This window comes from Mesocricetus auratus, unplaced genomic scaffold, assembly GCF_017639785.1.
Source record: "Mesocricetus auratus isolate SY011 unplaced genomic scaffold, BCM_Maur_2.0 Super-Scaffold_4256, whole genome shotgun sequence".
NCBI classification, from domain to species: Eukaryota; Metazoa; Chordata; class Mammalia; order Rodentia; family Cricetidae; genus Mesocricetus; species Mesocricetus auratus.
In genome coordinates this window covers 81,494,669-81,520,389 of record NW_024429182.1, presented here as the reverse complement: position 1 = coordinate 81,520,389, position 25,721 = coordinate 81,494,669, and the positions used below count along the sequence as shown (strand labels likewise).

The 25,721-nt window shown below is 45.0% G+C and overlaps 1 protein-coding gene across 1 annotated transcript in view; it reads left to right on the top strand.

Moving 5' to 3' along the window:
• Xylt1 (xylosyltransferase 1) overlaps positions 1-25,721 on the top strand; it is a 281,083-nt gene that overhangs the window by 197,139 nt on the left and 58,223 nt on the right. Inside the window, exons 4-5 of the mRNA XM_005075629.4 lie at positions 10,084-10,256; positions 11,684-11,886. Coding sequence (XP_005075686.1) covers positions 10,084-10,256; positions 11,684-11,886 — 376 coding nt within the window. The remainder of the gene's footprint in view (positions 1-10,083; positions 10,257-11,683; positions 11,887-25,721) is intronic.

The following is a 25,721-nucleotide window of genomic DNA, read 5'->3' as shown; positions in this document are numbered from 1 at the left end:
TTTTCTAGATCTTATTTGTTTGTTGTTAGCATGAGATTTCCATGTGGATCTGATATGCTTACACCAGTGTTTTCAAAGATTACTCCATATCATAATCACCCCTGGAGAGGACTTACGCAGTCCAGTTTTGTTCAACACCCTCAGAGTTTCTGCCTCAAGGGATGTGGACCAGGACTGCCATTTGCATTTTGCATAAATTCCCCCATTTTTGTGTTGCTGCTATTTGAAGACCAACTTTTGGAAATAGTTGTGAATTATTACTCTCAACCAGGGAAGATCTTGCCTCTGTAAGTCCATTGGCATTGGTTAATGAGCTGGAGAGCCTTTTTGGTTTGGTCATCCTGGGCCAAACCTTCTGGTATCTGACTGATAAGGTCAGAAATGCATTAGACAGTCCCCACATCAAAGATCGATCTGCACTAGAATGACAACTGATCAAAGCTTGAGAACCTCACCCAGGGAAGATGGTGGTTAGAAGGTACTGGAGAATGGACGTCTGGACTGTAGGTGAGCTTAACACCAACCTGCAGGGAGAGCAAGCTGCTTGAACTCTCCTTCATCAAAGCCTGGCTGTGATGCATGTTTGAATTCAAGGTAGAATGTGTCCTGACCTCTTGTCTTATCTGTTGGCTCTGTGACCATGAGCAACTCCCCCAAAATCCCACCTCAGATAACTCCCAGCAAACCCTTCCAGGAAACCTGGGATGAACAGGGTTCTCTGAGCCAGGAAAAGGAAATATTACCTGGACCTCTGAAGTTCCTCTGGGACATCCAGGGCTGCCTGGCATCACTTGGCCATGTCCTTGTCTTCTGTGTTTAACACACTCGGCACATCACAGCTGGGAAGGAAGCTGGTGGAGTCAAGTCCATGTAGTCCCTGTGCCCCCTTCACCACATGCCTTCTCTGCCACCCTCCTGTCCTGCTTTGTTTTCATGGCAGTAGTCCACATTTGTTTTTCCTGAAGTGGATTTTATTTTGAAAGTCATTTTGCATCATGGTCATTAGTGGGACTCTTGCTGTGGGGTCAGGATGACTGAGCAGGACGAGCACTGGTGGCTATAAGAGAAAGCTGAGACCAAGTGGGCTCTCCTACTGGAAACACATCGTGGTCTCAGGCAGAGTTGGTTGGGAACAAAAGAGTCTGGTGTTGTCAATGTCCTGTCTGCACACCATGTGGCAATGGCATTGAAGCTGTCCCCATTATAGCTTTTAGTCCATTCAGTCTCATGTGTAGGAGAGTATTCTTTGACAGATAAGAAAACTAAGGCACAAGAAATATAGTGACCTGCTGATGAACAATGGACCCAAGTTGCAGACGTGGGATATACACCTGTGAAAAATGGTTAATTTTCTGTAGAAAATTGTTTTTCCTTTAGGAACCACAGAGTACAGGAGACCCACACTTCTACATCCAAGAACTAATAGTGACCCAAACAGATATTTCACACCCATGTTTATAGCCAAGGTATTCACAGCAGCCAAAATGATAGAAGCCAATAGTGTCTCCATTAGCAGATGAATGGATAAGAACCCTGTGATATGTCCATACAAAGAAATATTTTGCACTGAAAGGGAAGGATTCTAACATATGCTACAACACATACAAAGAACATTATACTAACTGAATAATGATAGTCGTGAAAGGACATATATTGTATGATTCCACTCATTAAGTTCCCATAGTAGCTGAATTCAGAGAAATAGAAAATGAATTTCGACCAGCAGTGTGAGGAGGAGAAATGGGGATCTCTGTCCCACTTTTGCAAAATGAGAAGTGATGGAGATGGATGGTGGTGAAGGCTATACAGCAAGGTGTAAAGGGCTTCTCGTTACTGTTTTCTGCATTGGAAATGACAGGGAGTTACTTAGGTGGGTGTGTGTGAGACCATAGATGAAAGCTTCAGATCTCCTAAAGCTGAAGTTAGAGGCAGTCAGAAGCCACCCAGTGTGGGTGCTGGGAACTGAACTCAAGTCATTTGTAAAAAAAAACTGTATACACTCTTAACCTTGGAGCCCCACAGAGTGGTCACTTTTTATGTTATATGTCTTTAAACACAATTTAAGTGGAAAAATAAATGTGGGATGCTCTTTGGAGGTGTGATGGGAAGAAAAGGAATAAAAAAGAAAGACTGAGTTGGTTTTTCCAGAACAGAACCATTTCTTCAGAGACTGGAGGGTGCCTTCCCGACACTCATTGGGCTAGAGAAGACCCAGTTGCAGCTGTCATGTTGGGACCTCCTCGGGCACTTAACTGGCTCCTCTCAGAGCCTTTGGTGCTCCAGAGCAAAGGTCTTTAGCCCAACACAGAGCCTCTCAGAAGGAGTCCAGCCTCCAGCCAGTTTGCTGGGTGAGCAAAGTCAGCCACGTGCAGCAGCTCAGGCCAAGCCTCCCATGTGTGCCTCTAGGGGCATGTGCATGGATGAATCTGTCTGCCTTCATTCATCAGTCCCAAAACATTCACTGAGAATTCTCCACCAAGCTCAGCTCTGTACCAGGCCCAGAGGCCAGGACTGCATCCTGCAAGAGAATAAAGCACAGGGGCTAACTGGCAGCTCTCGGGAAAGCCAACCTGATACTCCGGGGCGTACCATGCAGACAGTGCTAATTTCATGATTGCCTTAGCATCCCAAGGTATTCTGAGCTTTCCATGAGTTTCTAGAACTTTCTTTCCCTCACTGGTGGAATAAAGCATGGGTTCTGGAGCCTGGCAGACCTATTTGGTGCTCACTAGAGAGGGTAACTTGCCTCCATAGATCTTGATATGATTAAATAATAAATTACAGGAAGAGGACTGAAGGGGGTGGCTCAGTCAATGAAGCATTTGTTGCTCAAACATGAGATTTTGATCCACAGAATTCATAGTGCTGAGAAGGCAGAAACAGGAGCATCCCTGGGGCTTCCTAGTTGGTCACCTTGACTGAAACAGTGAGCTCCAGGTTCAGACAGAAGTCCTGTCTCAAAAAATAAGGTTTAGAGAAATCAAAGAACCTGACAATTGATCTTGAGTCTCCATATGTATGAGCTCACATATGTATGCACAACCCCACACACAAGTGCACATCCCATACCACACACACAGGCACACAATTGCATAGAAGCTGGTGGTGTAGCTCAGTGATAGAGCACTTGCCTCCTGTGTGTAATGCTTTGGCTTCTCTCCCCAGAAGTGGAGAAAAATATTTTCCCAAGAGGAAAAAGCATGCCCTCTCTTGATCCTGAAAATGAGCCTGCAAGCCAGTGCTTCTCCTGACACACCCATTCCCTCCATGCATGGTGCTGTTGCTGGCATTTAACTACCATCTCTGAAGATGAGGGCAGGGGACGGCCTACATACCCCACTTTACTGGTGAAGCACTGGCGATCAGAGAAGTTAGGTGTCTCCCAGAGGCTCTGCTGTACAAAGCTGGATATTAAACCCAGTTCCGTGCACCTCCCACACTATGTTAAGCTAGCTGTGCCCCAGCTCAGAGCCTCTGACCCTAGCCCATTTGTATGCAACTTCCTTTCCACTTCTCTTCAGTCCAAAGAACCAAGCAAGCCAGAAAATGACACTCTCCCACACCAAGAGGCACTTTGAGAATATTAACAGAACCAACAGAGGGACTTGTTGGTGGGGCCTATTCCAGGCCGGTGGCTCCTTCCCATTCATGATACTTGTGATTGGGCCAGATGGAAACATTCCAGCTGTGGGTGTTTCCTTGTAGGCAGGGGTTCTGCTTTAACCTGAGCATGTTGCTAGGAGTCAGGGCAGCTTCAGACTGGAACCCCTCAGGGCTGGACTGGCTGGTTAAATTTAACTTGCTTGATTCTGACCATTGTGGGCCAAGGGCTGAGTAGAAATGATCCAATTATAGTTTGATTTGCTGAGTGTTTGCTACAGGCTTGGCCCTGTGCTCAACACTGGACATAAGCACACATGAGAGAAAGCCAAGGCATCTATACCTATGTCCATATCTTTATGTATATAGATAGCCATATCCATTTTATAGCAGAGAACACTAAGACTTGTGGAGATCACATAATACCACCCAAAGTCTCAAGCTCAGCCTGACCAGAGGCCATAATCTAAAATCCTTGCATGGGGGTCTATAGAACTCATTGGTTAAAAACATAGACTGGTATGTAAAATAAGATTATTTTTAATTTTTTAAAAAATTAAATAATAAAAACAGATACTGTTCTTGCAAGGGACATGAGTTTCGTTCCCAGCACCCATGTTGGTAGCTCACAACCTTCCAACTCCAGCACCAAGTGATCCAACAACCTCTTCTGGTTTCCATGGGCACTGCACTCACATTTGCAAACCACCACACAGACACCCCACCTATTTACACAATTAAAAATTTTAAAACTCCTTATAACCCTAGCATCTTTCTTCCATATACAGATTAAAATCCTACAAGGTAACACAATCACAAGCATCCCCAGAATCGGGACATAGATACATACATACATACATACATGCATGCATGCATGCATACATACATCCCTGCCTTCAGAAACCCACACTGAAGCCAGATAGTACTACACACTGCAACACAGTCGCTCCTCTCTGCCCATGCACTCACAATGAGTGTCCATTTCTTATATAAAATGGCAGATTTGCTCATAGTCCCCAAACTTCTAGGATTTCTTCCTAGCCAGGACTCATCAAGTAGACTAGATTGAACAAAGTATACCCTCAGGTAGTATCCTTCTATCTCCATGTCCCTAGTGCTATGATTACAAGTGTGTACCACCTGGGGGAATTGAACTCAGGACCTTATCTGTACAAGGCAAGTACTTTACCAACGGAGCTATCTCCCCAGCCTGCACAGATGTGTTTAAAACAAGTATTTTTAGTTGGTAGTTGGTTGGCTCCACAAATGCACATCCCACGGGTGCAGAAGAATGCTTGTTTCCTGTTTCTTTTCTTATACACACACCTATGAAAACATTTGGTTTATACCTTAGGCATACCAATGAGTTCCTAACAACTGATAACTGAATAAGGTGACGGCAGTAACACAGTGTAGAAAACATTATTTAAAACTCCTCAGTTGTTTCCTACTGGAACTTTCCCAACTTGATCCTTTTGAACAGAGTAACATAACTGAAGCTACAGAGAACGGCACGGAGCACAAATGGGTCCTTGTGGATCTCTTCCTCTCACCACCCTCGAAGCTTAAAGACTATATGGTCCTTGTCAAGCCCACAGAATGCTGAGTCCTGCTGAGTTGGTGTAAGAGGCTTAGCATGGCCCAGCCTCTTACCCAGAGAGCCGCTGCGCAGCCCCTCCTAAGTCTTCCCTCCTCACCTCAGACACACACTTGATATTCTCCCCCATTGGCGTAGCTTTTAACATTCATCTGGAGTCAGCTTCTCTGGCTGCCTCTAATCAGTCTGATTTTTCCACTTATTTTCTATTTTATGCCACGGGAATCTGATTACATTGTTAAATTCGGGCCTCTTTCTTAGGAGCTGGACAGAGTGTGAGTTTTAGCCTTTCAGAGTCCTCCGTCTGAAGAGACCCACATGACTCTATCCACGCAGCATTATCTGTCCAACAAATGGAAGTCAACTAACATGATTCTGGGAATAGATGCTCCCCACTTTATACAATGGGGACAGTTTGATGAGCAGAGTGACAGTGTAAGGGTTCCTAGATCACAGACTCCATCCTCAGCTCAGCCTACTCCCTTGCTCCCTTGCTCCCTCCCCCCTCCCCCTTCCCTCCTCCCTCCCTTCTTCTTTCCTCCCTCCCTTCCTTGCTTCCTCTCTTCCTCCCCTTTACTTTCCTTCCTTTTTTCTTTCCTCCCACTTTCCTTCCATTCTCTCTTCCTCCCGTTCCCTCCCTCCATCTGTTTCTTCTTCCTTCCGTCCCTCCCTCTCTTCCTTCCTTTCTATGGTATGGTTGGAACACATGGTGGCATGCCCAGTTGGCACTCTACCATCGATCAGCCTATAAACTCAACTCTTGATTTTTGAGACACACCCTTACTGTGTATTCCAGCCTGGCCTCAAACTGGTGGCTCTCTTGCATCAACCTCCTGAGTGTCAGGACAGTAGGTGTGTAACACCACACCCAGCAGCTCAACTATTTCTTCACAAAGACCTCCCTGAGTCACAGCTTCCTTGTGCTTTGAGACCAACTGTCTGATCCAAAAGTGACTTTTTAAAGACACAATTGCTCTTTCACTGGTGTGATCTGTTTTCCAAATACTCCTCTACTCCAGAACTAAAGCGGCTACAACTCCTTGTCTCTGTTATGAATATGCTGTGCTCTCTAACACTCTAAAGAGGAGTCACAAAAGGATTTTTGGTTTTTGTTTGGGTTTTGTTGTTGTTTGTTTGTTTGTTTGTTTGTCTTATCAGCATTGGTTCCCAAGTCCCTTTAAAGAACAGTGCAGGGTCACTGTATCAGGTCTGGTCACTGCCTGAAGCCACTCTTTGGCACTGGACATTTGGACACAGCAGGATGGCTTAGAACTTGGCTGTTATGCTTCTGCTCCCTACTCTGTCTTCACTGTGTGACCTGGGAAACATGCCAAACACTCTGAGCCTCAATGTTAATGCATTCTTAACCAAGACCAAAAAACAGAGGACCCAGAACCCCCTCTCAGTGCTAGTAAGTGGCGGTCCTCAGGAAATATAAGCTCCTGGGACCACCACAGCATCAATTCTTCATCAGAAATCATTTGTTTGTGCATTCACTCATTCACTCATTCAGCAGCTTTGGCAAGAGACCTTGTGATTAGAGAATGAATGAATGACATTTGATATGATAGGCTGTCAGATGAGCAGTTGAATGCCTTCCTGTGTTGAATGAATGTGTAGAGTAGGTGGGGGGTTAGTAGATAGATGGAGTGGATTTCAGGGTAAGTGGGTAGATGGAATATATGTATGATTTTATGAAATAGGTAGGTAGATGATGGATGGATAGATAGAGTCGGTAGGTGGATGGGTGAGTAGACGGATGGGTATATGTATATATACATAGATACATAAACACACAGAGATATATATGGTCATCTATAGTCAATGTCTTATCAAATACAGAAATTCTTTCTCAACACCTGTGAAACCCTTTAGATCCCTACCTTCTTACCTGCAATAACTTACAAGGTATTTAATTAACAAACACCATTGTCAACTCTCCTTTCCAAGGTCTCGGTGTGATTGTATAGTCTACATTAGTAGTTAAGGGCATGGTCTTTAAGACATGGGTTTGCATCTCAGCTTAACTAATTAATGCTGCATGACCTTAAACAAATCCCTTGGCTCTCTAAGCTGGGGGCTTTCCTCTAAAGAATGGAGGTAATAACAACCTTGTAGGCTGTCAGGAAGATTAATGAAATAATGAGATCAAGCCCAGACCACTGCTCCAGACAGGTATTGTTATTGGACAGAGCTGACATGTACCTTCTTGAAGCTTTTGTTCTTCACAAGGCACCTGCTGTGTGTTGGATTTTACCTGAGCATTATTTGTCTGATGGTAAATAAGATGGATAAAGTCTCTCATCTCTTGGACCTTATGCTCTAGCAGAATGCTCAGATAATAAACAAGCAAACACATAAACAACTTCAGATGGTGCTAAATGATGTGCAGAAAATTGGAACAGATGAAGTGAGAGATGGAGAGTGAAGATAATCTTTTATTGGACTTGTGCTGGTGATAGAAAGGTGTAACCATGCTAAGCTCTAGGGAGAGGGTGTCCAGGTGCCAGGATTCACTGTCAAAACCCACAAGAACAAGGAGCTTGTGCAGGTAAAAAAAAAAACCAAGAAAGGGAGGGGTGAGCTGACTGTGCAAGCACTCAGAACTCAGAGCAGAGATCAGAGGATTTGCTGTGTTGAGCTGTGAAAGCCACACAGTGTGGTTCGAACATTACCCTTATTGGCTTGGGGGTTGGTTTGGTTTAGTTTGCTGGTTTTGCCAATCATAAGAAAGGAATGATTTAAAACAAGTAAGTTTCACTACATAATCCAGGCTGACCTGGAACTTGTGATCTTCCTGCCTCAGCCTCCTAAATACTGGGATTATAGGTGTGTGTCGACCATCCTGGGTTTGGACATTCTTCACACTAATCTTGTCATGTGAAAAGAGCCTTCATCTGACTGCCACTAACCCTTCTGGTCATAGCCAACACAGTCCCTCTCCCAAGCAGCTGACAAGGCCAAACATTCCACATTCTCAGCAACCCCAGCTGATACTCGGGGACACCTGAAACCCCTGCAGTGTCCTGGCCCCACAAACCTAGACCTTGCCAGGAATCCAGTTAGACTAGAAGTGGTCATCCCAGGGAAGACCAGACAGTACTGAGTCTGACTTGAGAGGCTGTTACTCATGGACCTTCACCCTGGAGATAGGGAGTTTCTGAGACTGATTTGGGGGAAAGGATGTCTGGAACCCTTTATCCAGGTGGATTGGGTGTGGGATCTAGCTCTCAAAAGGTGACAGATGATAGTCTGTGACAGTGGCAGATCTACAGCCTGGCTGATCCTGGAGCTCAAAGTGGGTCATTAGGACTTAGACACCAGCCACCTCTCAGAAGAGCTTCCCCTTGTGTTGGTTTTCTTCTGGCAACTTCTCTCCATCTTCCAGTCTGATGTATAGCAAGTACCTTTTTATCTGACAACTCCAACAAAACTAGAGTACTGTCCCCTTGGCAAACTGCTTGTGTGGCTCAAACATCCATCTGAACAGTGTAGCACCAAGGGAGGGCCAAGGTCTGGCCAGCCAGTCCTGAACTACAGGCCACCTCTGGGTTTATAGTTAAGATGATGCTCCCCACCACTGTAGACTGAGCATAAACAAGAGGAAGACCAACAGAAAGTGTCTGCTAAGGTGCCAAAGAAGGAGCTCAGTTAGTTAGGTACTTCCAGTCCAAGCATGGAGACCAAGGTCCAAGCCTCAGCACCCCTGTGACAAAGCCAGTCCTGCAATCCCAGTGCCAAGGAGGAGGCAGAGATAAGAGGACCTCAGAGACTTGTTGGCCAGCCGTTCTTGCCAACTCAGTGAGTTACCATGTTTTCAGTGAGATACCATGTTTTCAAAAGATATGGTGAAGAGCAATTAAGGAAAGCACCAACATTGACCTCTGGTCTGCACGCGCGTGCGTGCACACACACACACACACACACACACACACACACACACACGAACAGGTGTCAGATAAGGTTGCAATGGCACAGGATGAGTAAGCTCCTGAGTGCTGCTAGACAATGTCACACTTCTAATTACCAGTACCGATACTGTTTTGAAAACAAAACTCTATCAAAGGGTCAGAGTTCATGTTACTCTCTTTTTTCATAAGTTGGCCATTGTTGGGGGAGAAGGAAAAATATTATGGACAAACAAAGGTTGCGTATTCACTCCAGATTTCCTTGGTGCTTCATCTTTCGTAGCCCCCATGCCTGCCTTGCGTGGTAACTTGTCTTAGTCCGGGTTACTATGCTGTGATAAACATCTTGACCAAAGCAACTTGGGAGGGTAAGCGTTTATTTGTTTATGCTTGCAAGCATTATCGTTCATCATCGAAGGAAGTCAGGACAGGAACTCAAACAGAGAAAGAACCTGGAGTCAGGAGCTGATGTCCAGGTAATGGAGGCATGCTGGTTCTGGCTTGCTCCTGGTTTGCTCATCCTATTTTCTTATAGAACCGCAAGACCACCAGCTTAGGGTGGCACCACTCACAATGGGCTGGGCCCTCTCCCATCAATCACTAATTAAGAAAATGCTTTATCTGCTTGCCTTCCACCCAGTCTTATGGAGGTGTTTCCTCAGTCCAGGTTCCCTCCTCTCAGATGACTTTAGATTGTGTCTAATTGACATAATACTACCCAACACTTAGCTGAATGCATGTATCAGCCTTTTCAAACTCCTCTAGTGTAGACAGAATACTGTAAGCAACACAGAATCTCTACTACCGTGTATCCGGACAGCATAAGGGTCCTTGCTTGGTTCAGCTGAATCAAAAGCTCTAGGATTAAGTGTGGATAAAGGAGCTCCTGTCCCCAGGGGAAGTGTAGGAAATGGTCCCTGCTTCCCAAAGGGCAGGCCATCTTTAAGCTCATCTCTGTGGTCTTCTGGTTTTCCCCAGGCAAAGCTAACAAGAATGTCCAATGGGATGAGGACATTGTGGAGTACATGCCCACCAACCCAGTCAGAATCGCCTTTGTCCTAGTGGTCCATGGCCGTGCTTCTCGGCAGCTACAGCGCATGTTCAAGGCTATCTACCACAAAGACCATTTCTACTACATCCACGTGGATAAGGTGAGGAGCTGCTGCTCAGATCCCTTTGTTGGGTTTCCTCTGCAGTCTGTCTGTATATCTCTGATCCTTCCTCCCATCGCACAAGTCCAGAATGAGGTCTAGAGATGGAACAGCATCTATGTGGTCCTGAAGAGTGTGTGTGTGTGTGTGTGTGTGTGTGTGTGTGTGTGTGTGTGTGTTGTTAGTTTCATTTAGCTGTGGCTCTCAGCTTTTCCTATAAATATTGTTCCTCTGGTTGTTTGTTTTTTATTCTTCTCGACACATGATAATTGCACGTATTTGTGGGGTACAATTTGATATGCTGATATATGTATACACGGTGAGCCAGTTGGTTCTGGAAATTAGCATATCCATAGCCTTAAATGCTTCTCATTTCTTTGTGATCAGATCATTCAAGATCCTCCCATGAGCTTTTGTCAATGTGTTCTACATTACCGTTAGCATTTGTCTCCCTCCTACATAACATAACACACATGAGAATTTCCTCTCAGAACCTAAGTGTGCTGTGGGTTTTGCCTCTTTCTCTCCCTACCTAGTGTTTATTGCCTGCCCTCACAGGTCTGTAAAACTAGCTATCCCAGGAGTGGGCTCACTTTTTCTAGGCAAGTCCAGGTAGTTGAGATATTCTTTTGGACCATGTGCTAATCAGAGCTGCCCTTATCTGACTGCAGCCACAGAAAACTGTCAATAAATGGGCATGATTATGTACCAATAAAGTCTCATTGCCATTATACATGGCTTGCTGACCCCGGAGTGATCCTTCCCTAGTTGTTGATGTCGTAAGATGTGTGCATATCTAGAACACTGGAACTCATAAGATAGAGGCGGGAAAGTTGCTCTGAGGTCAAGTCCAGCACCGTCTGAGATCCTGTCTTCTCAGAAAACCACAGGTTGAGTTTGTAAGTCAGTGATAGAATGCTTGCCTAGCAAGTACACAGCCCACTTACAGCTTCTACCCTAAATCTAAAGAGGCAAAGGGGCTATTTTAATCCCTAAGGTGTTTCTAGTCAACCTGTGGAGCAGTAAGGGAGGGGGAATGTCCTGAAGGACAGAACATATAAACTCTACCCCCTACCTACAAAGACGCACCAAATTTAGACAGACCCATGTTTTTGAGGTTGGTACCCTCAGCTAACATACAACAGTCATTCATTATCATGCTGTGCTCCAGCCCCACAAGCTCAAGCCCACTGATTGACTAGCTCAGCAATGGGCCTGGGGAATCTGAATTTCAGTAGCCAATAAAAAAATTCATATGAATGAAATATTTGAATATTGTTGCAGAAAGACACCACAGACTGCCATCAATAGCAGCCAGTGTGATAAGACACCAATCACAAGAAGAACAGGGTGGCTGGGATATCTATGGGCTGATGTTTTCTGGGCTATTTACTGTCGCCTTTTCTCCTTTTCTCTCCTGGGAAAAGCGTTCCAATTACTTGCATCGGCAAGTGCTCCAGTTCTCCAAGCAGTACGACAATGTCCGAGTCACCTCGTGGAGAATGGCCACCATCTGGGGCGGGGCCAGTCTCCTGTCCACCTACCTGCAGAGCATGCGGGATCTCCTGGATATGACTGACTGGCCCTGGGACTTCTTCATAAACCTCAGCGCTGCTGACTACCCCATCAGGTAAGCCAGTCCACAACTCTAAAACAGTTAGGTTCAGCATCATGCTTCCTTTCCCTCTTTATGGTAACAACAGTACAGGCAGTCAGCTTCCTGTTCTGAGAAGCATCCTGCTTCACTAAATGAGCTTGTTGTCTCTATGATATCAACCAACACTGTGTTCAGAAGGCAGAGGGCAGAAATGGGCGAGCATCATGTTCTTAATGAAAAAGGCAAGGAACAGCCTTGTGGACAACAGTAGAAGATGAAGTGAGTGATGATGTCTTAGGAAGTATTCCAAAGCAGGAAAGAGCTAGGCCAGCCCTAGTGTGGGCAAGAATAAGTTGGGCTTAGAAGAGCTATAACAGATAATGAGGGATAAAGTAATGAGACACAAGGTCAGAGAGTAGATCTAGATTATGTCATGGATCTGTTTCTCCAAGACAAATGAAAATATGTTTTGAGCAGAAAAAAATACAGGTCTGACCTTGATGTTGAGCTCAAAGCAGGCTAATAGAAGGGCGGTTTCTTACAACAGCCCAGACAAGGTCACAGATAAGAAGTGAGAAAGGCCCTGGAATATTTACTCCAGAGCAAGATGTGTTGGCAAGCATGGATGGAGCAGAGAAGAGCATGGAAGAGCATTCTAGACCAGGATTTGTGAGCTATGCAATATTGACATTTGGGCCACTAATTCTTTGCTATGGGGGTTCCTCTTGCACTGTTGGGTGTTTATCAGTGTCTTTGGTCTCTATCTAAAAGCTGCCAATAGCATGCTCTGCCCACTTATGTCCTTCTCACAGTGTCTGAAGAGATTGTCAATATTCCCTGAGGACCCAAATCATCTGGAGTTAAAAGCCATCATTTCTTTTGAGAGAAACTATAGAAATCTAAAAATGGGTGGAGTTTAGTAAGCAATAGATGGAGGAAAGGTGACTCTAGACAATTAGGGCAAGGGGTAGTTAGAACATTCCCTTGTCATCTTCCAATAAAGGATTGAATTCAGAAATTTGTTGACAATGTTGTGTATAGCAAATATCATGGGAGGTCGTTCCTTGAGTCCTTGTAGGGAATCCAGTAGAAAGATGGTCAAACTGAGATCCACTGTCAAATAGTGAAGACATGACAAAGCAAAGACTAGAACCAGTTCTGTCTGGTTCCAAAGTAGATGTTCTTTCTGCTTGCAATTGGCCTCTTGGGAAAAATCAGGAGACTGGGCTGTCTGTATAGTTGCAAGCAAGAAGGAAACAGTCCAGGTAAGCACACCCACGGCTGGTCCCCTAGAAATGATGCTTTGCATTGATTACAGTCCTAGCTGTAACCATGGCCTTACCCTGAAGGGTCAGGGTCAGACAGGCTGCAGGTTTAGACTATCACCAAACTGCACAGTGTGGGAATCTGAGATAAGTCATTGAAGCAGCAGCAGATTGACAGGAACATAAATCCATCCATGTGATACCAGGAGGTAATAACAAACTGTAGTAGAGCACCAGGCTCTTGCAAGTGGCTAGTGCAGGTCAACTATTGGCATCTAAGCTGCAGGCGAGGTTGCACCTTTTATCTTTGCAAAGGTCCCAAATACATTGTCAGACCATGTGCTGAAAGTGTGTTCTTTGTGGGTCCTTTAACTGAACAGCTCATTGTTTGTCCCTGCGCTTGGCTTGCTCTCCCTCTCCCTCACAGGTCTCTGCCAGGGTGCTCACCCACACTTTTGGCTTTTCTGTGCCCTCTGTCCTATCAGCCTCATGACCAAAGGCACCTGATGCTCCGGGGTCTGTTGTTTCCTCTTGCTGTTGTTTCTATGAAGTCGCCCCACACAAAAACATATGGATTTTGCAGATGAATGGTTTCATCCCGGGCAACTCTGATAGGTTTTACTTCCCATCTGCTGTCCCATCTGTAGCTTCTAAAATGACTACTTCCATCCTGGGAAGAATAAGAAAGTTAAGAGCTTTCCCAAAGGGCAGTGGGAGTGCCCACTTCAGACATTTCCTCAGGCTCTGAGGACTTGGGGAGTCTTCTGGGACAGAAACAGCCCAAGGTATCCACTCTGAGTCCCCCACCCGCCATGACTGGGAATGCAGCCTCTCTTCTTAGGTAATAAAGACTCACTGGCTTACTGAGTCATACACATGCTAGTTCCTAGACACAGGTATCCATGGGAGTTGGTGTATACTACTTGAATTCTGTATGTCTCAATTTTCCACCTTAAAATGAACACAACAGTAGTGCCTCTTGCAAGGGGCTGTTGGGAGAAGACAATGAAAAATCAAACCTCAGAGGCATCACACAGAACCTGATGTATAGTAAGTGCTGGGTAAATACAGGCTGGTCACAGCAATGGGGTGATGATGTGCGCATCACAGGCAGGACCTCACACTCCCCCTCCCTTCAAAATATTTCCCCGTTCCCTCTGATGGGGTGAAAAGCCAAGCAATTATTTCTCAACTCCAAATCCTTCTCAAGGTGCGAAAAGCAGAGTAAGTCTGTGAACAGTGTTTCAAGAGAAAGCAAGACATGATTTGTGTGTGAAGGAGATTCCTGTGTGGGTAATGGACAGACTAAGTATGCTCCAAGTCTCCATGCCTTCCTGCCCTGCTGTTTAATGTGGTACTGCACTGTGTAGGCTCTGGTTGAAGCTAGTTAAGTGCCCAGCACATGGTGGGACATGAATGTTTCCAAGTTCTATGTCTTGACTCATCAAAAGCATGTTAATTGCATTTTTCATTTCCTGCATACCACAGAAGTAAGTTTGGACTGGCCATATGTATGTAGGGATCAAACCATGAATATTTCTCCATGTCATTTTGTTTAGGCCTGCACAGGGACATTCTATCTTTAGGACATTTGCTTTGGGGCAAACAGAGGAGGGTTGAGTGTGTCCACAGCTCCTTTCAACCCCTCTATCTGTGGTGTGTGTGTGTGTGTGCGTGTGTGTGTGTAGCAGAAGCTGTTGCCTAGGGGACACAGTGTTGGCATATTTCACGCTAAACCCAGGATCTGCCTTTTCTTCCTCTTGGGGACACAGAACCATAAAAACATAACACATGGGACCCACTATGTAAACACATAAGTTATATTAACAACAGAATCAAACCTGTGTCTTAAGGACTGGAAAGTTGAAGAAGTTAGAAAATATAAGTAGATGAGACAGGAAGCAGGTAGTCAGGCTTCTCTACGGTCTCCCCAAGCCAGTGTTTGTATGAGACCTAAAATGCAAGCATTTCCTGCACACCTACTATGTGCCAGAACCTCTGTTGAGGACTTTGACACATATTTAATTTTCATCCTATAAAAGAAAAGTATGTAAGAAACCAGTGGGCTTCATAGGCCTACTATGAGCCAAAGCCTTGACAAGACCCAGAGAATAGCTGAGGTGCCTGAGAGTTGGCAATCAGTGTAGACACTCAGATTCTGTGTTCAGTTGCTCCTATATCATCATCCCTTTCATCAGCTCAGTGGCTTTGGCTGGGTAGAAGAATCCTTGCAACAGACACCAAGAGACAGTCACAGTGCATGGCTGCACAGAGCTTCGCACATGCTGACCTTCTGATGATGTTGTGGGCAGAGTGGGTGAACCCAGTGGTGTTTGTTCTCACTCCTGGCTCTCTGCAGAATGGGGCAGCTGTCTCCAGAAGGTCTGGTTACCTGGGGCGGATTTGGAGTTACAGATGGAAATTGGGAACTTTCTTCTTCCTTGTTATCTTACTACTCAACTCCTTGTGATGGCAATTCAGGGCTGTCATGGGGAGGCAACAGTTCAAGCCAACCTGGTGATGTCGGGAGGAGAAAACCCTCTGTATCTATCAATGAACTCAGGAAATGGGCCTCCTTCTGACAAACCCGGTGGCTTCACAAGTCTTCTGTAAGTCAAAGCCTTGACAAAACCCAGTCAATGTCTTGTGATCTACTGTGACTGGATGACAAAAACTAGACAGAGGACACAACAGGTCAGTGCTTTGAGGTCACCTATTAGTCTGTTGATGCCTTGGCGCCCACACTAGGAAACTAGGGGAAGAGACCCTATGTCCATCTTGAGATATTATGTTGGTAGCTGTGGGGGAAGAGATAGAAGAGCCCAAGCAGAAGTGGGGAAGCTATAGCTTCTGCTACTCCCAGAACCATGGCTACAGAACTGCTCTCAGCCTCCATGCAGAGGCAAGCTTTCAGAAGCCATGTGAGCTTCCAGAATCCACACAGCCATTTAGCCTTACAGTCACACACAACCAAGCAGCCACCTTCTGCTTGGGGACTGAGAGCCCCACACCTGAACAGACAACCTGCTTCAGGACACTCACAGAGCATTTCATTGGGATATGGAGCAAGGAACAGAGCAGCCCAGTGGCCTGAGAAAAGAATTTGGTAGAACAGGTCAGAAGAGATGCTTGTGAACTAGAGAGGTCACAGCCTACAGATTTAAAGAGAAAGGAGGTTGGATGAAAGTATCTCCTCTAGGTTTCCTTGTCTGCTTTATAAATGTAATAAAACATGTGTAACATGAAACTTACAATCTCTGCCATTTTTTACGGATGCAGATAAGTGGTACTGAATGTGTTCATGTTGGACAATCATCATACCCATCAGTCCCCAAAGACTGTCTTGACCTTGTAAAACAACTTCCTGTTCCCTCCTCCCTCTGGTCCTTGGCAACCACAACTGACCCATCCCTATGAGTTTATTAACTCTGTGGGCCTCTTGTAAGTGGAATCATGCAGTACTTGATTTGTGGCTGGTAGGAGTGAACCCCACAAACCCATGAGGGCGGGGACAAGTAAATTAGCACAGGTAGAGATAAAAGGAAGCAAAAGGAAAAAGGACCTCTTCTTTTGGAAGCTGGCCACGCTTCTGATTCCCAGCTTGTGTGATTCTCTCTCTCTGGTAAATAAATATATTCTATTCCCTATTGCATTGACTATCATCATTAGTGGCTGTCTTGTTTCACTTAGCATAATGTCCTCAAGGATGAGCCATGTAAGCATGTGTTGGAAAGGCTTTCCTTTTAAAAGCTGAATATTGTTCACTTGTATGAACACATGGAATGATTCTAACTTTTCACTGTTTTGAATGATATTGTCATCAGTATGGATGTGAAGATATCTCCTCAGGACCCTGTCTCTATTTCTTACCTGAGTTTAGATATCACTAAATCACTGTATTCAGTCTTGGTGTTTTTGAGTAACAACCATAATGTTGTCTGTAATGGCTGCATCATTGCACATTCCAACATCTCTGTGTGAGAGTTCTGGCTTCCTCAGTTCCTCTTCAGTGCTGTTTGTGTAACTATCTTAAGGAGTTTAAAGTGTCTCTTGTCTTTTTCAAGTATATAAACCCTTGAAACAAAAGCCCAAGAACCCTTGGACAGCTGATATACCTGTTTGTAGACTTGATAGGGAACTGTTTTCCAAGAGGAGCTTGCAACCCATTTCTTTGTTGTTGTTGATGTGTGTGTGTGTGTATGTATGTATGTGTGTGTATGAATGCACACATGCCATGGCATGCATGTGACAATCAGAGGTTAATTGTCCTCAACTTCCATTTCATTTGATACAGAGTCTATTTTGCACTATTGCATACCCCAGGCAATTGGCTCCTGAGCTTCCAGGAATTCTCCTATTATCTCTCCATATGAGTGCTGGGTATACAGGCTTTTGTTATTATGTCTGACTTTAGGTGAGTACTAGGAATCCAAACTCAGTTCCTTATACGAGCATGACAAGTGCTCTACCCACTGAGTCATCTTCACAGTCCTCAAATGATCCTTCTAGAACATCACTCCAGCCCACATCAGGCTAACTTCACACGTTCCATTTTTTTTTTCTGAGTGAGATCCCTGTTCTCCTGATCATGAGCAGATGGAAACTTGTGCACCCTTCATGGTGTTACTGCACTCAGCACCCACCCACATGGTCTAACAGTAACCCTCACAACACTTGCATGCATTCCCACTCCTGATGCCCTCCATCCTCAAGCAGGTCGGACTCTCATCAACTCAGCCTCATAGAACCCAAGGGCATACAAGCTAGGCCATGAGAGACCAGACATTCTGGCAAGACTTTCACTGGTACCTTCCCAGGTGCAAGCACTAGGGGAGTACAACAGGGAGACATTGCTCTCTCAGAGGGACTTGACCATCATGGTGAGCTTCTCAACGAGGGAAACCTCAGTTCTGAGCGATTCTCAGAAATTCAGGGCTCTGCTCTGGACCAACTGATTACAAATTCTCTGTGGGTGGTGAGAATCTCTGTACATTTAAATCTCCATATATGGGTGTAATACATGGCAGAGGGCTGAAAGAACTGTCAGAGGGTAGGAATAGAGACATCCATCACATAATTACAGACGCAGATAGCAAAATATCTGCTGTGATGGAAAGTATGGATGCTGGAGAGATGGCTCAGTCAATAAAACATTTGCCAGGCAAGCATGAGAACCTGATTTGAATCCCCAGAACCCATGTAAATGATGGGGAGTGCTTTGTGATCTCAGTGCTCAGGAGGTGGAAACAGGAAGATCCTGGGTCTCACTGGATAGCCAGCCCAATCCAATTGGTAAGTTCTAGGCTAATAAGAGACCCTGTTTCAAAACATAAGGGGAGTAACTCCTGAGGCACAGCACCTGGAACTACATACACACCACACACACACACACACACACACACACACACACACACACACACACACACACTAAAGTGTATGAGCTGCAGTAATTCATAAGAAGTCTTATTTAAGGGTCCCAGTATGTGGGCCATTGAGTGTGACCTATGCTGTGTCAGCATCTGAACCACTCTTGTCTTTGAGTGCTCTGAGATGCTCGCCCTCATTTCTGAGACCCTGAAGCCCCAGGGACTAAAACATCCAACAAAATCTCCACCCAGATAATGTGTGATCTGAAAGGGTGCACCTGCTCAGACTGCTGCTGATGCAGGGACTGGGATAGTGAGCCCTGCCGGTAATTATGCTGTTAACAGCCTTGTTTGCATCTAGTAACAAAATAAACATATCTCCAGCCCTGTTATTTTCCAGCCGACAGCCCACACCCCATGCCTTTGCAGAAATGTGGTTTGTTTTCCTCCTGCCTGATGCTCAAGCTGTATTTTAGATCAGACAGCTCTTGGGCCTTCTTGAAGCTAAGACAGACCCCCATTATCTACTAGACAAAAGGGGAGCAGCTGGAGTTCTTGGACTCTCTTGAGAGTCAGATGAAAAACACTCAGGTTCCTCAGAAAGCCACAAGTGGTCACTTTGGTTTAGGAAATCATCTTAGTCCATGTAAATAAGGATGGAAATTTCTGGAAGGAAATTTACAGCATCAGGGGGAAAGTTGTAGAACAAAAAACAGGAAATGAATGGAGTTTTGCCTGAGGAATGCTGCCTACATGCTGCACTTTCCTCCAGACTCACAAGTTCTTGTAGTGCCAGGCGGTACTGGACAGGCTCCTGGGAAAGAGTTGTTGGTACTTTCTATTTCATTTCTATCCAGAGTGTTGGAGAGGAAGGTTTTGATGGCTTTTTCTTGAGTGATGTTAAAGTTCACTCTCTGGCCTACAATGTAGCAGAGTTGGTTCTTTGGGAGCCTGTTGGAATCCAGGCAATGTGCTAGCCCAGCATCCTCTGATAACCCTTTCTAGAATTGTGGGAATGCATCCTAACCTATCATCCAATGCTGTGGACCATATGAGACCACACAAAAGTTGAAATGTGTCTCATGGTGCAAAGCAACTAACTTTTAAATTTTATTTTAACTTAAAGGTTAACAGTTTGTTTTGTGGAGTGAAATTCCACTAGAAAATATTACTTATCTGCTTTTATACTCTCCAAAGAAGAGTGAGCCAATGTCATACAGTTCAAAAACAAATGTTCTACCATCTTCTGCCGATAATCTCACCAGATCTCGGGTCTGTGGTAAGGTGATTCTTTAAATGTATTTCGTCCTGATTTCTTCCTCTGTGGACCTCATGGGTCTCTATCATCTTGGCAGCGTCTCTCTATGTGCTTGTATATTAGATGTGTCTAGCCCTGGCATCTCCTTCCCCAGTACACAGAACACACTTACTTCCGGGAGGACAAAGCCTTTTATCTAGCTTTCCACTGTGGCCATAGACAGGAATGATGTGCATGCAGGGATGCTCTAAGTGCATGCTGGGAATGTGGATATGAGCCTAGGGTAGTCCATGGAAAACAGCATTGCAGAGTGTTTTATTCCTGCTTCCTGTTCCTGTAAGCAGGTGGAAGTTCATTTCAAGGGCAACCTGAATAGACAGCAGCTCTTAAAATGTCATGTAGAACAGGGATTTGTGTCTGTTGCTTATTTTGATGATGGAAGAGATTTGGATGAGTACAGGGCCCACTGGGCAGAGTTATAGTATAACCATTAGATGAGTAAATGTAAACTGTGGCTTTCACATCTTTATTCTTATGTGCATCTCCTCCTTTGCTGCCACCCTCAACCATGGCTCTGCATAGTGAGTAGTCTGTCAAGGCCCTGAAAGTAGATGCCCAGGAAAATCTCGTGAGGTCTACCATTCTCCCATAGATGATCACAGCTGATAACATTTCTTGGTGTTTATTGGGCATGACATCCTGGGCCAAGTATGTCATGTATGTTCCACAGTCACTCTTGAAACAGCCTCAGGTGGTAGATGCTACCCCAGAATCTAACTATATAAATGAATGAAGTAAAAGAATTTTTAAGGGTCTCAAAAACTCATCCACCAGGACTAGGATTCAGATCTGTGCTGTTCCATTACTGGGGAAAAGCAGGACCTGACTTCTTTCCCAGCAGCAACTGTCACTCTTTTTTTTAAAAAGTCATCATCATTACCACCATGTGTGCGTGCGTATGTGCTTCTGTGTGTGTGTGTGTGTGTGTGTATGTATATGTATAAAATGTGTTCTTGTGGAGACCATAGGACAACTTTGAAAGTTTGTTTTCTCTTTCCACGTTGGGTTGTAGAGATCCAACTCAAGTCATCAGGTTTTGCTAACGAGCACCTTCAGCAGCTGAACCATCCCACTGTCCCCAAGTCCTGTCACACTTACTTCATAGTTCTTAACTGAAGCTTTGCAGCCATTCCTCCCCATATAAATCCCTGCTGGGTGAGAGCTGAGGAGAAAGGTACACACAACAGAGCCCAAGAGCAAACTGGTCAACCTTTTCTGCTATGTCTGCACTGTATCCCATCTGGTCACACCCAAAGATCAGAGCTTCATCAGATCCAGTTTACTTACACAAGGTCAACAGCCAAGGAGCAACCAGGCAGGGATTCCAGCAAGGGTCAAGTAGACTGCCAAGTTAAAGGTGCTTTGCATAGCTTCCCTGAGCTGCCACAGTGATACATAAACAGCTGACACCAAAGGGAAAAAGTCAGTCACTCAGAACACCAATCCATGCCTGCACAGCCAGCATGGCTCCTTGTGTAGATGAGACACTTGCATTTATGTTGATGGAGAATAGTAACTTCATTGACTATATTTGCCCCAAGCATAAACCTAGGAACCAGCTGTCCTGCATCAGCCAGTCACAGCCATCACAACCCTCTTGTAATCCTGCCCACTTTGACTTGGACTATACAGACTTTGCCCCAAGTGCCTAACTTTGGTGTTCCATGGAATTCTCATTCATTTAAACATTAGTCTAACTTAGGCACAATTAAGAAGGACTGGTTGTCATCATTTCTGATATGCATAGTCATCCCTGTGCAATATTAATGATAATAATAATAATAAATATGCTGACATTTTCTATATTTTCGACTGTTTACCATGGCAGTAAAGAGGGCATATGACATCAGTATCCTCCATGTTAGAAAAAAAATGTTCTCCATGTGCTGAACCACTGCTTCTGCATTTGGAGACAGGGCTCTGAAGGACAGTAAGGTTTGCTGAGGTAAAGGAGTATAGGATTCAGATACTATAGAATTAGGCAAATCAACACCAAAGCGCCATCTTTGTTTCTTTCTTCCTTGTGAGAATCCAGAATGAAAGTAGCCATCTGTTAGCCAGGGAGAGGCCCTTCACTAGGAATCAGTTTCATTGGCACTGTTGGTCTTAGACTTTCAGCTTCTGAAACTATGGGCAAGTGTCTATTGTTTAAACTTCCCGTTCTGCACAGCCTGAGCTAATGCACCATTGCACACCCTCTAGCAGCACTGTGTTCTCACAATGAGTAAAGCCAACCTTCTGAGTCTTGATTTTCTTACCCTCAAGAGAAAGACTATGGTCAGTGGTCGCTGTGCAAGGAGCAGCTGCCGAGTGGGAACCCAAGCAATTGTTGTATCCAGCTCTCTGACAGATCACCCCATGAGCATGATGTCTCAGCTCACATCTGTATTCTGAATCGCCTCCACCATTCCCACCATCTTAACATGGAAATGCTCAACAATGCTGATGTTGCCGGAGAAAAGAGACCTAGTCCCCAATCTTCTCATAGCTTAACATACCTGCCAAACCCAGTGTGAGATGGGAAGAGTCAACACAGAAGAGGGTGGCTGATCTCAGCCTCAAAGATGTAACCCAGGCCTGGGACAAGAAGTAGGTCAATGGACTAGAATCCAGGAGGAAGTCCTACCTGCGTCTATTCATTCCACTAAGTGATGCCTCAGTCCTTGTCACTTCCTCCCAAGGAGAGAATGGAGGAGAACCATAGGAGGCAGCTTGGTGACATCTTGATGTCCCAATCCATTTCTTAGGATGATGGTAGTGTTTAATATAGAGTTGGACAGTTTTTAATAAGGAAATAATTCTCCTCTGAGGACAATGCAGATATAAGTTAAAATCCCATGTGATTATGAATTCTAGACAAAGCCATGGTCTGGCCTTAGAGGAGATCTCTTTATCCTCATCTATCTCCCTCCCTCTCATGTTTTATACTTTCCTGCTCTTATACTCACGCAGGAATACTGACAGAGCTTGCCTGAAAGGAAACCCAGGGCTTGGGGTGTAATCTCAGCTGATAGAACACTTGCTTAGCATGTATTGAGCTCTGTTTCCATCACCAGCACCACAGAAACCAGTGTGGTAATACACATCTGTAACCCTAGCACTGGGTAAGTGAAGGCAGGAAGATCAGGTGGTGATACACATCTGTAACCCTAGCACTGGGTAAGTGAAGGCAGGAAGATCAGGTGGTGATACACATCTGTAACCCTAGCACTGGGTAAGTGAAGGCAGGAAGATCAGGTGGTGATACACATCTGTAACCCTAGCACTGGGTAAGTAAAGGCAGGAAGATCAGGAGTTTAGGGCCACCCTTTCCCTCAGCTACATATAGTACTCAAGGCCCCATGAGACCCCATATCACAAAACAAAAGAACCACAAACATAGGAGTGAAGGAGGTGGATGTCTTTGTCTGTAGTTGAACGCCAACAGCCTCCTCTCTTCTCATTTCCTTACTTACTCTTGAATGAATGCCATCTGCTCAGAGCTTCAAGTAGAGGCTTTCTCCAAACCTGCCCATTGATATCCCCATTAGCCACACCAACGGCATCTTATCTCAAAACCTAATAGCCTGCCCGAAAATACTGCCCAATTACTCTAGGCAATGTCCAAAAAAGGATTGGACATCTGAACTGGTCACTTGCTTAGGGGAATAGTCATGGCTTAGATCTAAGGCACCAATACTGTGAGAATCACTCCTGCCCAGCAGTGGTGAAACAGCCTCACCAGTCCAAATTAAGCAGCTGGAATTTGAACTTGGCCCAGTCCCCATAGCACTGACTTGTGACTGAGTAGAGGGTGGGAAGGAGAAAGCCCATGGCCATGCCAGCCAGCTTTTCCATGGAGGAAGGTGACATATAATGTCAGCATTAATGTTTTTGTTCCTATACTCAGGAGTAAAAGTCATGTCCAGAGCTGCTGCCAGTCTCTTGTGTCTTGCCTCTTCCAGAGGAGGATTCTCCTTGGCCCTGCTTAATTGTGTTCATCACTTACTTGGCAAATCCTGCCAGGGGCACAAACACTGCCACCCCTTTCTCAATTATGCTCCGTGTGCTGCTAGAATCTGGTTTAAGGCCAGACAATTTTTGATTACAGAGTCAATCTTTGTTTAAAAGTTTGCCACCCTGGGGAAGTTTCTAAAAAGTTCTTTTTAAACAATGCATTCTCTGAACACCTACAGCTAAAGAGTTCCATTAACTCAGATCGCTTTAGAAGGTATGGTGGAAGCATTAGGCTGCTGGGGCAATGTCCTAGATGGTCTTCAGAGAGAGGAATAGATGTAAGAGCGAGAGGTGTAGCTTTGTCTTGAACTGAGTTAGCAGGAATCAGTCCTTTCCCATGACTCTTCTGAATACTGCAACTATCTCCAAGGGGGTGCTAAAGGTATCCCGTCTGTCTTATCTGCTTAGCCATCTAGCAGGAGAGGACTTCATTCTTTCCATTCATGCGATAAGGAATTGAGAACATGCCCACCTACTGACATCCACAGCTCATATGTAGATCCTTCCATGTCCTTGACACCAAGCCTCGGACTCTTGAGCACTGTCCACAGGCTGCTTATAATTTGCAAAGACATGAGACACCAGGAGTTTGAAAGCATGTCCACTTAGATACATTAACATATATAGTGAAGGATCAGTGCACCCCGCCCGACATCCCTGAACTAGAAATCTCCCTTTTAAAAGCAGCTAATTAAATAGAAAAAGTTAACCAAGCAACAACACAAATAGTAAGTGGCTCTTGGATCATTCAGAAAAATCTCTGTTGAGTGCCTACTGTGTGTAAGCCACTTTGCTGGGTACCAGGAAGATGCAGTCCTTTGATTCTGCATGCTTGTGAGGCAGATGGACAACAAAAGGGTAATACCCTGGGTAGAAAGGTTTATGAGGAAAGCTACCATGAAGAACAGTGTGAACTAGGATGATATTGTGATACAATGGAAATGCTAGAAAGCTCTGAAGCTCAAGGCCAGCCTTACCCTCAGCTAGAGACAGTACCCAAGGCCAACCTGGGATATAAGACCCCCACCTACCAAATCAAAGAAAGGTGAAGCATTGAGCAGGTACAGGAATAGGCAAATGGAGAGGCACATTTTATTGGATAAGAGATTGGTCAGGTGTGTGTGTGTGTGTGTTGTGTGTGCATGCACACACAGAGACAGAGACAGAGGTTGACATCAGGTGTCTTCCTCAGTTGTTCTCCACTGTACTCTTTGACACAGTGTCTCTCCCTAGACCTGAAACTTCCTGATTAGCTAGACTGACTGACTGGTCATGGAGTGCCAGTGTTTGTCCTGTCTATTTGCCAGTGTTGGGATTACTAGCGTATACCACCATGGAGATCCAAACTTAGATCTACATACTTGCCAGCAAACACTGTCTGTGTCACTAGCCGTAGTTTCATTTTATAGAGGGTAAATATTTACCCTCTATAATTGATCAACGGTCTCTGTATTGATGAAACTCACTGTTATAGCAACAAAGCTTCCAAAGGCAAGTATGTAAGTGGATGAATGTCCCAATAAAGCTTAATTTACAGCAATAGGCCATAGTCCGTAGCCCCTACACTAGCTCATCCTTACTCAATCCTCACATTTCAGATAAGGGCCTTGTTCAGAACGTGCATGCAAATCTTTGCAAGTCTAGCTTCTGACTGCTCACACACTTCCCTAGATGTCATCCTGAATGACTCCTTCAGCCTGTGTACCAGCTTTTGGTCTGCTCAGGGGGTCAGAATCCAAGACAGAGGATAGCACATTCCCAATGCCCTCTGGTCTCTCTCCTTCACCCTTGATAAGCAACATCCAATGTATCTCAGTGGGCGCCTTCTCCAGTCTTCATTTCTAGCTTAGATGCAGGTAGTGAAATGCAGCCCTTCCACCAGACTGTCCCACCAGAGCCTGCCAAGAAGGGAAAGACAGCTGG